The sequence below is a fragment of the Nymphalis io genome, chromosome 4, assembly GCF_905147045.1.
Source record: "Nymphalis io chromosome 4, ilAglIoxx1.1, whole genome shotgun sequence".
NCBI classification, from domain to species: Eukaryota; Metazoa; Arthropoda; class Insecta; order Lepidoptera; family Nymphalidae; genus Nymphalis; species Nymphalis io.
In genome coordinates this window covers 2,843,747-2,860,688 of record NC_065891.1, presented here as the reverse complement: position 1 = coordinate 2,860,688, position 16,942 = coordinate 2,843,747, and the positions used below count along the sequence as shown (strand labels likewise).

The following is a 16,942-nucleotide window of genomic DNA, read 5'->3' as shown; positions in this document are numbered from 1 at the left end:
GCAGGCGACGTGGGAAAAAGGGGGACTCTTCTTATCTATATATTACTCTATATATATCCTTTTAAGAAGAACAATCGCACTCTTCGAAGCAGTACTAAAGCGGTTGTGTCTAAATGCTGCCTCAATGGACTATGAATATAACACAACAGATTGCTTACATCATGGTCAAAATCAGTTCTTAAAAAATATAGTAGTGGCGTACCTGGTCACGAATCAGGTAGTAAAAAGACTCAAAGAAATCTAAGCCTACACACTGACTTGCGCACACTTCGAACAAGAGTATGTACGAATACATGGCAATCTCTTACACGCATTAGGGAGCAAGTAATAAAACGTATTTGTGCACAATATTCGTTAAATATACATTCGAAAAAGTGTCATGACTTTCATAATTCTGCTATTAACAAAATTGAGCAAATAAAACATAAATTTGCAATTAAGACAACATAACATAAAAGGAATAAACGTTCTTTATATATTTTGAAATTATAATAATATTAAGACGCGTCACAATTGCGGCGTGTGTATGTAGGTATGTGTATTCAGGCTGCAAATAATCCTTCTAAAGATAAATGTGGAGACGCAAATAGTGTTACCTGTTTGCTGTACGCTGTCTGTTTGTTGTTCTAGTGTAACCTCATTTACGACGTTAATTACAAAAATACTACAAACACATGTGAACTTTAGTGTGTTAATCTTGTTGCAGAATATTTAAATATAAATATAATTAATAATAATGTCCTTCAGACCGATTTCGGCCACGGCGGCCAATTTCAAGAGAGATAAGCCAACTACGCAGGAGATATTATAGTGCACAAGTGTGTGCGCAAACACAGGTGCACTCTCTATTCCTTAACTATCATAATCCGATGGGACGGCAATCCGACACGACCGGAAAGAGTTCAGGCGCAGGACCAACGGCTTTACGTGCACGGGAGTGTTCACACTTCCAACTTCCAGACTCCGGGCTGCTACTGAGAATTTTCAGACAGAAAAACCCAATAACTTTTTATTGGCCCGACCTGGGAATTGAACCCAGGACCTCCGGGTCTGCGGCCTTATATCAAGCCACTAGACCAACGAGGCAGTCCATAATTAATAATATTCTCAATATAAAACGTGACCTCATAGTTCATTATTCTTGCTAGATATGCTAAAACGTTTTTGCATCATAAATATTTAGCTAGATTATGATCTTATGAACACGGTCAGATATATATTCGATCGCTAGAGAATTATAATTTATATTAAAGTTTAATTATGAACTGACCTGCTATATTGAAGCTGCCGATGATCAAGGTCCATAGGGAGAGCACTCGCGTCGAGCTGCGGAGCGAACACTCCATTTTACAGTTCTTAATTATTACTGCACTGCACTGATGTTTGATTACATTTTCGCATTCATCTCTTTTATTAAACCTGAAACCAAAGGAAATTAGATTTGATTTTAATATATTATTAGATAGTTTTTTTTTTCAAAGTAAAACATCTGATTAAATTATTTCTTTATTGTCTGTGGTAGATTTATATGAGTATGAATTTGTTTCGATATGTGTAGGTTTTTATCACGGTGGTTTTGTAAGCATTGAGCAGAGATACATTTTTAGTTCTAATTTAAGAATTTAATGATTGCGATTGAGATTTATTGCCATGGACGAAATATTATGCTGAAATATTTTATTATTTTCTTACATAAAAAAATAATATTTTTTTATAAGTTTTCAGTCGAGTATACTAATTATTTTTGACGTCTCGACAACGGCTCGAACACTTTTGGGCTCGTTCTAAGTGATCTTTTTTAAAAGCTGAGTGTCTCAAATGTCTCAGTACTGTACTCTGTAGTCGTAAAAGATTAATTTCAACTGCTGTTCAGGGCAATTAAGTCTGAAATAAGCTTATTTTTTAACTACTTTCAGCCCGCGGCTTCATTCGAGTGTGAGTGAGGTAGCAGGTATTGTACCACTGACAACGTGTATGCTAAGTATAATGACGATCGCTTTATTTACGTGAAAACGTAATAAGCATTCTCATATTATTCTTTTGCATTTATAATATTAGTTCGGGTTATATGCAAAAATTAAAAAAAAAAAAACAAACATATAATCTTTTTTATAAAATAAATCATTTCACATTCACTAATAGTCTAAACTTATCTTGGACTAAAGTTGTAAATCAAACTAGCTGTCTCCGAAAGTTAGGGAGTCAGTACGCTTCAATTCTGGTAGTTAAGCCAGTGTGCTTTTTAAATCTATTAAATTTATTTTTAACATCTATAGTCTTCTATAGTTTTTACATCTTCATGACAAAACGAACGCGTTTTGAATTGTTTTTTTTTTTTATTATAGCTGCCTAATAATCATGATGATCTCAAAAATGCTTAATATAATTATCGGTTGTTTAACAATCGCTTTCAAACGCATCTGTTCGAAATTTATCGCTTCGTTAATTTCACGATTTTGTAAGACCATTAACTTGACTTAATAGATAAGCTGAATACTGACGGTGATCAATCTTCATATTTCCCAAACAACAACTGACATAGTACGTTCGTCTCACTAAGTGCTACTAACGATCCGATTTCTTAGAGAAATGCCGCTAAAATAAACCGAGAAATAGTAAATTTCATTTAATTGACCGAAGCTTTTACGTTGATAACGCTTAAGGTTTTGGTAAGAAATTTGAAATTACCAGTCGTGGAATAATAAGAATTTTAACGCTTTTAATAGCTCGCTGGTATAAAAACACGATTTATTTTTTTAATTAAATATTTATTAAAATATTAGCCGTAATCAATAACGAAATTTTAATTTTAAAAGCGTTATAATTATTTTATATTAAAAGAAAACTTTTTGAAATTCTGTAAAATAAGTTAAGGAAGAAGGGGTTGTTGTTTTACCAAATTGCCCGTTTATTTTTTCATAAGATAAAAAAATAATAATTATCCAATTACTAAACTTTTATTGACTATAATAAAACTCCCTTTTTATAAACTTTATCTTCACATTTATAATTTGAACTATACATATTTGCAAATATAAATATTAATAAGTAAAGTAAAGCACTACTGGGCAAAGGCTTCTGTTCTTCTTTCGGTGAGGATTGGAGTTCATTCCAACATGCTGCTCCAATACGGATTGATGGATATACATGTGATAGATTTTCAGACACAATATGCAGGTTTCCTTACGATATTTTCCTTCATCGCAAACACGAGATGAAGGAAAAGCACAAACTAAGGACATGACAAAACAGTGTTGCTTGCCGGAGTTTGAACCCGCAATGTACGGTGACTCAAACGGTGATACATGTGACTCGTGTCTAATTAAAACTTCTTAGTATAACACAGTAAAATTATATGAATTTACTAATCCATGTATATTATAAACTTACATACTTGTACATGCATAACAATATATAATATCTCATTACCGAAGAGACAACTTACCTCAAAAATAATTCTATGGAGTTTTTGTAAAACTGCTGAATTTATTTGAAAAAATGTTATAAAATGTACATTGTACATAGGTCTATAATGCAACAGTATTACCATCGTTATACCCTTAAAATATCCAAAGTTAAAGAAACAGACGCGACCATAATTATGGAATTACATACGTTTACATAGATACATATTCTTCTAAAAGAGAACCTTCTAAAACACGCACAATTGAACATTGCTCCTTGCAAAATTCGGAGATATGTCAAATTTGGTCGTATAAATATCGGATTTGCGAAGTCAATTTGGCATTCTCTATAGGTTTTACAAATTCCTTACTCAGTACAGGGAATCAAATGAAATTCTCGTATTGTTTATACTTTCCCCTCCATATGTTACTATAAATATATGAATATTAGAATATTATTGTACGTAATTGTGTTTGTTATTAAAATGTTTGATATCATAGTTGATGAAATATAAATCATTGAAAAATATTTACTGAATAAGAAATTATCTTGTATAAATATTTAGCGATGCAAAGTATTTTAATAAGCAAGAAATTTGTTTCTTTGATATAAGCAATTTAATTTAATAGAAGTCTAGATACACTTGCCTTGCCTTAAGCGTTATCCCTAGAGATGCTATGAAATAATTTTAAAATAAAAATCGGCTAACTATTTTTTTTATTTGTAATAGGTAGGTCAAGCACGAGATGAATTATAATAACAAATTAAGCACGTGAAAATTCAGATCTCACGATCAACGGTTGAGATTCACTGGGTCATCTCAGCTTTTTTATGTGATATATTTATCTGCTTGTTTAGGTATTATATATATTTAGTAAAAATATATTAATAAGTGGTCTATATATTGATGTCACACTTTTTGAAACATTTTTATGTTGAAAACTGAAACTAAAATCCCAAAAGTATTCGTATTATTGTAAGATTTGTAACAAATTACTATTGATCAAAGTCAAAATAAATCTCTTCACATTTTATAATATATCACATTATTTACATTTCATTTAGCGTATTGAAAATGTATAATAATATATTATATATAATAAAATGCAATGCCTATTTCTATTCTAATATGGACGATTATTATATATATAATTTGATTTCGTACGAATCTCTAAACATATTTTCTTTTCAAATTCAATCGATTTTATGCTTGAAGTGGGTACTGTGACAACTGAAGCAAGGATCAGCATACGACATTTAATTTACCGTTAGGTGATTCCTTTTGAAGTATTGAATTATTTATTAAAGTGTATTCAGAATTTGGTTTAAAATAAACATATAATATAAATGAGAAAATAATATGAGATTTTCTGTCAATTAGCTAAAACGTTATAATAAATATAGCTAATTGAAGTTCATTATTTTCTTGAAAAGTGGTTTCTCGCTCGGAATAATTTTCACTTTTAAATTATTTAAAGTTTTATTAATGACTAAGTAATAAATAATAAGTTATAGTACTTGCTTATGATAAATATCAATTTATCAACTTCATTCATCTTGTCACTTATTTGGTGGTAGGGCTTTATGCAAGCCCGTCTAGGTAGATACCACCGTCAAATATTCTACCGTCAAGCAGTATAATAATTAGTATTATCGTATTCTGTTATGAATCGTGAGTGAACTAGTGTAACTACAGCTAAAAAGGACATAGCGTCTTTGTACCTAAAGTTGGTTGCGTATTGGGAACGTAAGGAATTATTTCTTACAGTACCAATGACCACGGGCGGTAATGACCGCATACCATCGGGTAGCTCATTTGCCAGTTCGCCTTTCTTTAAACTTTAAAGAAAATTACAAAAATATATAATTTTTATTTAAAATTTATTTATTTCTTTAAAAAATCCTTTTTTTCGTTTAAAGCAAGTATATTTTCAGACTTCTATAAAATTAAATTGCTTATATCAAATTTCTTAATTATTAAAATACTTTGCATTGCAAAATTTTATTACAAGATCATTTATAATTCAGTAAATATTTTCAATAAAATACTTGAAATATTTTCTTATATTAAATGATCTAGTGCCAGTGAACGAAAAAGTCTATTTACAAGTACATAAATGATTGACATTTCATTTTTGTATAAAGTTTTATTTTTGTAAGCTTTAATCTACACGGTATATACGGTATAGGGCTTTGTGCAAGCTCGTCTAGGTAGTTACCACCCACTCATCAGATATTCTACCGTTAAACAGCAGTACTTGGTATTGTTGTGTTCTAGTTTAAAGGATGAGTGAGCCAGTGTAATAAGCATGGTGGGATAAGCTCCAAACCATCTCCTTAAAAGGGAGAGGCCAGCAGTCGACAATTAATAAGCTACTTGGCAAAAACTATTTAAAAAAAATATTTTAAAGCACCTTTATTTGACCTTTGTAAGTTAATTTTATATTTAACTAGTAACTAAGATTGATATTGTAATTTGCTTTCGAGTTCAATGGCAAAAATATTGATCTCATTTTTAATATTTCATCAGCCAGAATGTAATTAAAATTGAAAACAGAATATAATTAAAAATAAAAATTAAATACGTACAAAAACTAAAATTAACTTAGAGTAATATTTTATGCCCTTTATTATTTAATTAAAAATATTTTATTAATGATAAAAACAATATTTTATTAATTATAAAAGTTATTTTGAGTTGTTAGCTCTTGTTGGTTTGCAAGGCAAAATAAGTAATGCGCCCTGTTTATTTGAGGTTGGCGCAGTGTGTTATAAACACTGCAAAGAAAAACGAGTTGTCGAACTTTTATGTTCGGAGCCTGTTGCCAACATTCTCCAGGAATGCTTTTGGTAGTGCCTTTGTTTCACGACACTATGCGGTTGAGGTGCTAAGTGTTGAGATTATTGAAGGAAGCGAGTAACATTTTATTATAAGGACCCTTTTAGTCTAAAATACACGCTTATTCTTACTAAATTAAAATTACTTCGTAGATTTCTAAAAAAAATATGTTCATTATATATGTATACGAACTAACTGCCAATCCCTACTTCGTATTCATACAAAATAACTCATTACTCATACTTATAAACGCTGTTTAGCGGGTGATTAGTTAAATAATGCTATTTTCTTCTTTAGAACGTAAATCAATAAGGATAGAAAGAGCGAATTCAGTGTTTAACTAAAAAGCAGCTAAGCAATGTTTATAAGTTAGAACGTTATGTACCAAATTTCAGATGGTGAAAAATTGATTTTGAATAAAATAATATAAATAACATTTGTGTAAAAACAGGTCTTAGTAATTGTCCAGGCGCAAAAGGATATTTACGCAAAAGGATAATAATATTCAAGTCAATTGCCGAGATGGCCTAGTGGCAAGATCACGTGAATCTTAACCGATGATCGTGGGTTCAACCCCGGGCAAGCACCACTGAATTTTCATGTGCTTAATTTGTGATTATAATTCATCTCGTGCTTGACAGTGAAGGAAAACATCGTGAGGAAACCTGAATGTGTCTAATTTCACTGAAATTCTGCCACATGTGTATTCCACCAACCCGCATTTAAGCATCGTGGTGGAATAAGCTCCAAAACCTTCACCTCAAAAAGGGAGCAGAGGCCTTAACCCAGTAGTGGGACATTCACAGGCTGATACTGATACTGACTATAGAGTTTCGGAGATCTCTTAATGAGTCAGTAAGTCAATGGTGTAATAACAGTAAAAGGACAAATGTTAATATTATATATTAAACATATATAATGGTATCGGTAATTAATAGACTTCGCCACCCTTTAACTGAACACAAAGTTGAAGAAGGTTTTTATGTTAACCACTTTGTTGTAACTCAATGCGAGGCGGGGCTATGCCACATTAATTTATATCGTACTGTTAAATCGATCGACATGATAATTGGTATATTTTTAGTATTATATAAACGAAAATATTTGTAATAGGTATACTCAGAAAAAATAATGTATATAAATATTAAAACCATTTTTCTTCTTTAGTTGTGCCGCTAAAAATGTTTATTATACACAAAATGATTATAAGTATTCCATTCTGCTAACGGCGAAGATGCTCAAATTAAATTTATATTAGACTTTCCTCTGAAAATGGCTTCATTTTGTTGGTCCATTAAAATTTTCACTTAAAAAATCATAAACGGCTGAGGCGCACCTATTACATAAGCAAGAAAGTACATAATATACCTTGGCCATAAAAAATATCGTGGTCTAAATCATAGGTGAAAGCGTACATAAAAATATGTTACTGAACAGACGACTTGACATTATAAATGAAACATTTTTAGTTTTATATTATCTTAAATATTTATGGCAGATGAGCAAATTTAAGCAAGTTCGCCACATCGTCAATGTGCCTCCAACTACTGGTCGATTATAAGTATCGAAAAAATTAAAAACTGGTAATTAGGTGGTCCACATGGGTCTGATATTACATAGTGAAACATTTGCATAACGTATTTTTGGATGGGATAGCGAGATTTTTTTTACTTTAGTTCAGGATTATGTTAGTATTGAGAAAGCTACTCTACCTACTCTCATAAAGTCTGTCAAATGTTGGTTGGTTATTATTATAATCTAGTACATGAATACTATACTAGCAGTATTATATATAAATAAATAAATAAATAAATATATATATATATATATATATATATATATATATATATATAATATAATAGTATAACTGATTTATTTATTCCTCTCTTAATTTCAATATATTATGCGATGAACTTAAAAGCTGGTTTTAATAAAATATTACTTTAAAACCACGTGAAAATTCAGAGGTGCTTGCCCGGTTTTGAACCTACGTGCATCGGTTAAGATTCATGCGTTCTTACCACTGGGCCATCTTGACTTTCTTTTTATTATTTTATTTTATTGATTTGTTATATCTAACACAGAATACCATATAAAACGAACACAAATCTGTATAGCATAAGCACATATTTATTACTATTTATTAACTTTGTAGACAATAGTGTGAAGGTACGCTAAACATTTTTTTCGTCTATATATCATATTGCCATTAAATAAAGTTTTGAAAAATTAATAAAAATTTAAAAATAAATGACCCCACACAAATCTCAATACATTAAGATTGAGATTATTCTTACTTAACGTAATATAATATATCAGGCTTATATAAATTTAATTTCATAGAAAAGAGTAGCTACTCCGTTTTTTGCTGGTTACAATTTAAAAGTGCCTGTAAAATCGTACTTGAATTAAGTACATTTTGATTCTATCAAGATATCATGTGATACATCCGTACAGGTTGAGTGATTTGTACACTTTATTTTTATTTAATATCTTGGAAACATACATTACAACATAAAACATAGTAAATAATAATAAAGTAAGGTAAATTAAAAATGGCATTAGCATAAACCAAACAAATAAAATACTTTACAGATTATAGAAAATGAGACACGCGGCAAGTATATAGATATAAATAAATTAGGATCACTTAAAATTCTCAATAAAACTGCGCTCATAAAATGGAAAGAAGAAAAAATAAGTACACAACCTTATATGAAAAGCCAAGTCTAAATTAATTTTTAAGTAGCTCGTACTTGAAACCATGGGTAGCATACGTGTGTGATGTAATCTCAAATATTAAGCGTAGGAAACTTTGCAAGGACATTATATAGAATGTATAATTTTAATTATAAAGGCAAATTCTCACTAAAGTTATTCAAATATATTTAGCTAAGATATCAGCGTTTAAGATTAATATTATTTATTAAAATTAGTATCATGTGTGATAGAATTTTGACAATTTTTGTAAACGTGTTCAAAATATTACTTTTAAAATACACGTTTTGTGCAGTTTGCGTCGCAATTCCTTTTACAACACGACAAAAAATATTATTTGTTAACAGTTATTCGATACAAATTGTGCGCCAACCCTTGAAGGTTAATGGTACGCTGCCAGAAACCGTCATGCCAGTGCCAACAATAACTGTACGAAGTTTCAACAATAGCATATGTACGATACGTGAACGCATGGAATGCGAATAAATGCAAGCATTAATTTTGGATGTATAAGATATTAGTTTAGTTGTATATTTACTACCAATATAAATTATACATATATTTATACAAATAAAATAGGTTATAATTCTATAATCATGCTATATTGTTAGTAAATCTTAAACGAAATCTCAATCTATCTTATCTCGACTTGGATACGGCCGACTCGTGTGCCGTGACGGCAAACAGAGTGACGCTCTTTTTCGTCGTTATTGCTTCTCTCATTTTTATTTTACTCAATATTTATTTATTGGTTTTCTCTATTTATATTTTTTTTGAATAATTATCAATTTCGATGTTTCATCTCGTGAGACACGTGACGGCTAAATTTTTTTCTATTATTAGTGTTTTTTTTATATACATAAATATATATATATATTATTATATATTATGATTATACAATAAATAAATATCAGTCAATCCTTAAAGTAGGCAATTTGCGAAGGTCGTATAATTAACTTTAAAAATTCAGGATAAGCCGACGCTCCCTTACTGCGGTCGCTTGGGTACACTTAACAACGGTGATGTGATAGAAATACGTAATAACTTGTGGAATCGCTGGATGGCTTGGTGTAACGCGTGTGTTTTTAAGAAGCTACAATCTTGGACGGTTGCATTTTTAAAATGGATATTTTGGAGTAAAATTATTATTATTTTATTAGTTATTATTAGTATTTTAAATATAATTCATATAAATCATCTTATTACCCTTATAATCGGACTGTTTCTATGTATTAAAGATGATTTAAATAATTAAACGCTATCTCACCTGACACGTGATTAAGGAAATGCAGGCTTACATTGAACTTGCGTCACTTTCCAAACCTACTCAATAGGAAACCAAGACTGACGTTACTAAGCTCGGTGCCTTCTGATGTTTATTGGCTGAATTATAGTATTTATAATATTACGAATTTAAGCGTCAGTAGTGTTCGGGCTACCGTGGTTCCCATTTGTAACAAGAGCTGTACGCTTAATTGGATTAGTAAATAGGAATAAAAACGGTCATTGCTATTTTCTTTTTTTTTAAATATATTGGTAAGAATTGGAAATAAAAAATATAGTATTGTCTTTAATAATAAATTGAGTACTTTTTATTTTATTCGTGTTAAAACGACAAAGTTTTATTTTTTATTGAGAGCAAGAAGCGCGACGCTTCGACTAATACTAATTGTAGATATAAATTAAAATGAAGAGGAAATTACAAGAACGCTTATAGAGCACGGCAAAGCCAAGTTATTGAAGTTCTAAGATATTACCCGCTCAATTATACGGCTGAAACTGCAAAGAAATCAAAGTTTTGTTGCCTCAGCTTTATCAGGTTGCGCAAAGTCCAAAGTGCAAAGTGAATTCTGCGGTAAATTGCATTTCAAAGACAAATAATCTTATGGAATATCTAAAGAATTCTTAAATTTTATATAATACTATCTACCTCAGCTTAGGTAAAGGCGTGTTTTAACTTAATAAATTAACTACACATCCCATTTTGTCAAGAATAAAACAAATTGGATGATTTCAAGATTAATAATTGTGTAAAAGTCCTAAATTAGTTTAAGCAGAGATGGTTCAGTGGTTAGAATACCTGAACCTTAACCGATTGTGGATTCAAGTCCGGCAAGCACCAGGAATTTTCATGTACTTAATTTTTATTTATATTTAACCTCGAGCGGTGAAAAAAAATATCACGAGGAAACATACATTGTTGGGTGAAAATGTGCATCTTATAAACCGCATCGGAGCCTCAAACGGAAAAGAGATTCTAACCCAAAAGTGCGACATTTACAGGCTACCTTTTTAATTAATTTTAATTTATTTGTCTGTTTTATTAGATTAACTTCTAAGTACTCCGTCTATCTAGTATTATACAACTACAGATCTGTATATCCCTGCTTCAAATCGCTTAAAATCTCTGCTTAAAATCTCTAGTTGGTTAATAAAAATTACAAAAGGTTTTCTGACTCATCTCCAGAATGATAAAACTAGCAGTCTAGCTAGTGATCATATGCCCGGTCAATAATTGGACGTGTCGGATTACCGTCCCATTGGACTATGAAAGTAAGAGAATAGAGAGCGAACCTATGTTTGCTTTGAACTTACATAAAAATAAAGTGAAGTTTGAATTTTACACATGCAAATATAGCGTTATATGTGAAAATATTAATTCATATGAATGGAATTAGCACGACGCCAGGCAAGACCTCGCTACATGGCGCCGGCCTGCACAACACGTTCCAAAGTCATGCCACGTTCACCAATCTCGCTTAAATGTTCCGCAAATAATTTATATGTTTAAAATAAATTAAAATTAGAATATGTTCTTGGTATTAGACAAATGCTGTAATAAAACATAAAAATTTCATATAATGGCGCTTTAGAACACGAACAACATTATTTTTTTGAACTAAAAAAATGTTAAACTGCTAACTTTAGAATTCATTTCATTAAGATCACAATTCTTTTAGCTTAAATAATATAATGAATGTCATCTAAAAAACTCGATTTTTTTATTATTTTTGCGGTACATCTATATCCCAAGAGAAGACAAATAACTCTTGAACAATTCAGTAATTTAACTTTAATCTCTCCTGAGTGCAAATATTATTCCAAGGTAATGAATAGAAAACAAAAGGAAAGTTTAAATTTTCTGAGTAAAAAAATACATAATTTGGGCACCTTTATAAAACCTTTTAGATAGAAACAGCGAGGTCGTTTCTTTCTTTTAGGATTATCTCGATTCAATCTCTTTATGGGTGACGGCTATCTATGCATTTAATCCACTTTCTCTTTTTATCTTAAGACAAGGAAAAAAAGGTCAAAAAGGTTAGCGTCTTTGTCCGCGACCCTTGATATCAGTGAGCTTTTCATCTCTACGATTATTACAGTACACCTGTGCAAGAAGTCAGCCGCGCAGATTTCATTAAACACAATGGAAGGTAGAGTAATTGGAATCCACTGAGCTATTTTGTTTATACTATTTCATTCGTGAGCTCCATTCGTGTTAGTTTCATATTATGTTATATGACGTCGAAATTAAAATATTACGGATCTTGAATCGTGACTTTCCAACAGAAATTAATTAAAGTATAATTTTAAGATAATTAATTCGTATCATTAATGATGTGCGTGTGTGCTGATGTGAGCTGTGTTGCCATTGTGTCACTCTTTTCTATTTAGACCTTTGATAATGGTTATTGATTTATCTCTGGATATATTTTTTGGAAAAAAAATATGTAAACATAATTTACTTAAAAAGTAGCCATCGTGCGGCAGAGGTTAATTGAATGCTAATGACGTTTGGTATGTCATTTGGATTTTACCTAGAAGAACCAACAAGGATGAAGGAGTTGAAACTTTCTCGAATGAAATTACATACTATCTATTATTAATGTGGTACTACACTTCGCAGGCCCGTTTGGATATCTTCATCCCATTACTATTTAAGACTGTCCTCAGTTTGGTTACGGGGTGAGTGTGATTACAGGGACACGATACAACATGTTCAATAGATCCCTTAGTTAGCAACGCATTGTCGGTATGAGAAAGTGCTTAAATTTTTTAATAGTGCTGATGAATTTGGGTGATATGTGCACTTAAAGTGAATTTGTCAATGTAACTGTGTGAAAAAAGTTTTTACCGGATGACGCGCCCGTTTAAAGCGTATTTATGTGAATAGATATTAAAATCTTTTAACGTAATGTCGACTTTATGTTACATGGTAATAAGGATATTATCTGTTCGATTATTATCTTATTAAATTTCGTAGAAAATATTAGAAAATAAAGCAAAGAGCATGTTATTCCTAATTAAACTTTTTACCTTTGAAATTTCTTAATTGTCTACAAGAATATTTCATGCAATAAAAATAACGAATATTCAAAATGTTACACAAATAAAATCTATTAAACAAAATATAATTTATTCGCAGACTTATTACACTTCATGGCTCTGCGTAATATATACGATCGTAGTTACCATGTCGGATTCAAACATTTCACGGTGGAAGAAATTATTAAAGCGGGTTACTTGAAATAATATTCCCCGCGTTTTGTATGAATGATCCATTTAGAGTATCTGGTGACGTAGGGGAGGGAGGGGACGGTATAAGCGTTGTTGCTATTAAAACAATTAATTAAGCTCAAACATTGAGAGAGCATTTTGTCACAAGATACAGAGTAATGACATAAGCTTACTTGATTATGTGCTTTGTAGTAATAATATTGAACTTAATTATAATTATATAAATTATACTATGTACTTACATAATATGTCATTACTATTCGTCACTGGAGTTGCACGTGCCATTTATATATTATTTATTTTTTAAATAAAACTCTTACATAACGCATAAAATTACTAAGAGAAAATAAAATTATTTCGACGTTTTGCTTAACACATTATATTTAATATTTCTAGCCGTAACTTAACATTACTGGACATAATATTAATCGATTGAATGATAAGAAATATACTACACATAGATATAACGGACTCGGCCTTACAGTACAAGTGTAGATATTACCTTGTTTCAAATTGATCTGTCATACTGATTTATTTAATCTGCGCCAAAAGGCGTCGTGAGGCGTTGTCAATTAAGCAAGGGTTGTAACGCAAATATAAGTTATCGTACGAAAGCGCGACTCACCGCACCTGTGGTTGACAGCCCAATTAGTTGAAGAAGCATTAAGAGTACTTCTTGCATCCTTGTATTGATCTTCACCCCTTAAAAGTCACATGAGATTGTAAGGTGATATGGTTATTCTTTAAGTTAAGTTTGAATATTATATTATATATTGTAACTTTGTTATAGGTAAATAGTAACCGGGATTAAGCTGTATAAAACTATAATTACATACTATAATATGTTGCGTGAATTTTATCCTTTTTAATATTGGTGGCTGAGAAGCCATAAATGAGAGATCAACGAAGTAATATTAACTTAGTGAAATATTTTTAAAATGAATTGTTCCTATGATTTAAGCCGCCCTAATCATGCAATTAAAGCTCTGGCCTAATTACTACAACCTTGCCCGACATTAAAAATATAAAAAAAATGTATTTACTAATTCAAATGCAGATAAGGTTTTGATTTGATTCTACCTCGGATGCAATATGAATTGATGGCAGAACTTCATCCGAACCATGCAGGCTTCTTCACGATGTTCTTGTAACCGTAGAACACGAGTTTAATTATAAGCACAAATGAACCACATAAAACTTCTGTAGTTCTTGCTCGAATTAGAACCCGCAAACTTAGTCCGATAGGCTGTAATCACTGGGCTAGTTCAAGCATTAATAAAGATTATAAGCATATCAACGAACGTAAAATATTGAAAAAAACAGACATATTCAAGTTAAATTTAATCATATTAAAATTCATTTGAAGTATTACAATAAAGACTTAATTTCTAATTTAGAATAGGTACTTCTGAATTTAAAATACCATTTCAGAATGTTGCTAGAAATTCGTCAGGTCGCTTCTAGTATTTGCATAGATGGCAGACAAATAGGATGTCAGGAACAGATCTCATTGATGAGTGAAATTGTACTGATTACAAGCAAGCCCGTGGGACACCGTTGCCCTTTGTGTACTGATAGGATGTTTCGATTGCCCTATTTTTGTATTCCGATATCGGAGTCATAACGAACTGATTGTTGTACGTGGAATTGTAGAAAAGAAAATGTATAGAAGTTATTCTTTTTATGCTGCAATGGGTACCTTGAATATAGTAGCTTTTTTATGAGTGTATGCTGGCAAAGGCGTTTCTCGTACGGTTTTATTTCTTTCAGTTTTAATATACCAATATAGCAATTTTTTTTAATCGATCAATACCAAAGGTACCTTCGTTTTTCGTTTCATTTCATTTTTTTTTGTTTTTTATTCTTCAACTTATTATTGATAAAAACTTTCGTTTGTTATAATTGTTAATCGACTCCTCAGAAGAATGCATACGTGTGTGCGTGCAGCACAGATGCACTCTTAGTCATATGGGATGGAAATCTGATAAGACTATTCGGTCGTATCGGAATTGATATGTATTAATATTAATGTTAGGCGCAAAACAAATGAGATTATCTACATCTATATATATTAAGACTAGACCAACGGGGCATTAAAAGAAATTACAATAAAAATACGAAAATGATTTTTCATCATATATACATGTAAATAATATATTTTTTTATATTTTAAGGATGCTGGGCTTATATCAGCGGCCACTGCCATCAGTTCATCGTACATAATGATTAAATAAAATATTTGAATTTGAAACTTTCCTTTAAGAAAATTACAATTTTGTTTGTTATACGTATTTCGAAGTACAAATTAATGAAAACAAATTACACGAAAAAAAGAGACAATGATTATTTCTATTAAGGTCGGCATCATTAAAAAATCGCTTGGAAATTTCGCCTTCACAGTAAATTCCCCAAATATCTCGTTATAACAAATGTCAGAGAAAGGAAATCTTTTTACCGAATCCTGAATTACGTCTCGCCAGCTTTTCTCAGCGAGTTCTACAGGTGAATGGGAGGCACAAATCAGGTCGAGAAAAATCGATTTCGATTTTAAAACTTTAACGTTATTCGGTTCGTGATCGGAAATATAATGGGATGTTACATTCTCGAGAGATTCGAGGCTGAGATACGAAATATATGAGGTGTTAAAAGACAGTGACCACGTATTGTCTTGCTTTATACTGGTATATGGATTGGAAGTTATTTCTTTAATATTATCAATTATTTTTGAAAATAAGTTTAATATTTTCAAATAAGATTGGGTCCTGGAGCGTTTTTCAACAAAATTTAAATGTATTTTTAACGATGATAATTCAAATATATCATTTAATTTGTTATAATTAAATGACTATTTTTATTAAAGAACGACTTTAATATAAGTATATATAATAAAAAAGTTTCGAAATATTATTAATAATAAACTAGAATCAATAATAAATCTTAAATTACCTGTATATTATGAAAGAAAAGTCGGTAATAATAAGATAGCATTAAATGTGAACGAGAGTGTGGCCTTCCTACAGCAAGAGGGCAGCGAGATGTCATTTTTCAGACATACAAAATCTTTCCCTGCTATTTTACCCATTTATTGAACGAATGGGTTATGAATTTCCAATACGTGTTTATGACGTGAAAATAGTGATTCACGAGGGTCTAGGGATAAATGAGGTTTCCCCTATTTTACTTCTAAAAATGTAATTTTAACGAAATTGAAATCATTTTTTTCCTTTTCTCTTACTGCTTTCGAGCTTTTATAAATAATGAATCGTACGATGTTTGATTTACCAGCTTTCTAATGTTTCACGGAAAACATTAATTCATTTCCTTGTTCTGGATTTTATCATATAACGTTACTTGTTTGTAATATAAGAATAATTTAATTCAATCTCTTATTTCCTCTATATTCAATCGTTTTACTTGATTTTATATTGATTTAAAAATACTTAATTAGTATATTTTTAATTCTGT

At 30.7% G+C, this 16,942-nt stretch overlaps 1 protein-coding gene across 1 annotated transcript in view; it reads right to left on the bottom strand.

Annotated features, from left to right (window-relative positions):
* Positions 1-15,445, bottom strand: part of LOC126781892 (nephrin-like) — a 133,432-nt gene extending 117,987 nt beyond the window's left edge. Inside the window, exons 1-2 of the mRNA XM_050507013.1 lie at positions 15,411-15,445; positions 14,103-14,179 (exon numbers count right to left, since the gene is read on the bottom strand). Coding sequence (XP_050362970.1) covers positions 14,103-14,179; positions 15,411-15,445 — 112 coding nt within the window. The remainder of the gene's footprint in view (positions 1-14,102; positions 14,180-15,410) is intronic.
* Between the last annotated feature and the right edge of the window lie 1,497 nt (positions 15,446-16,942).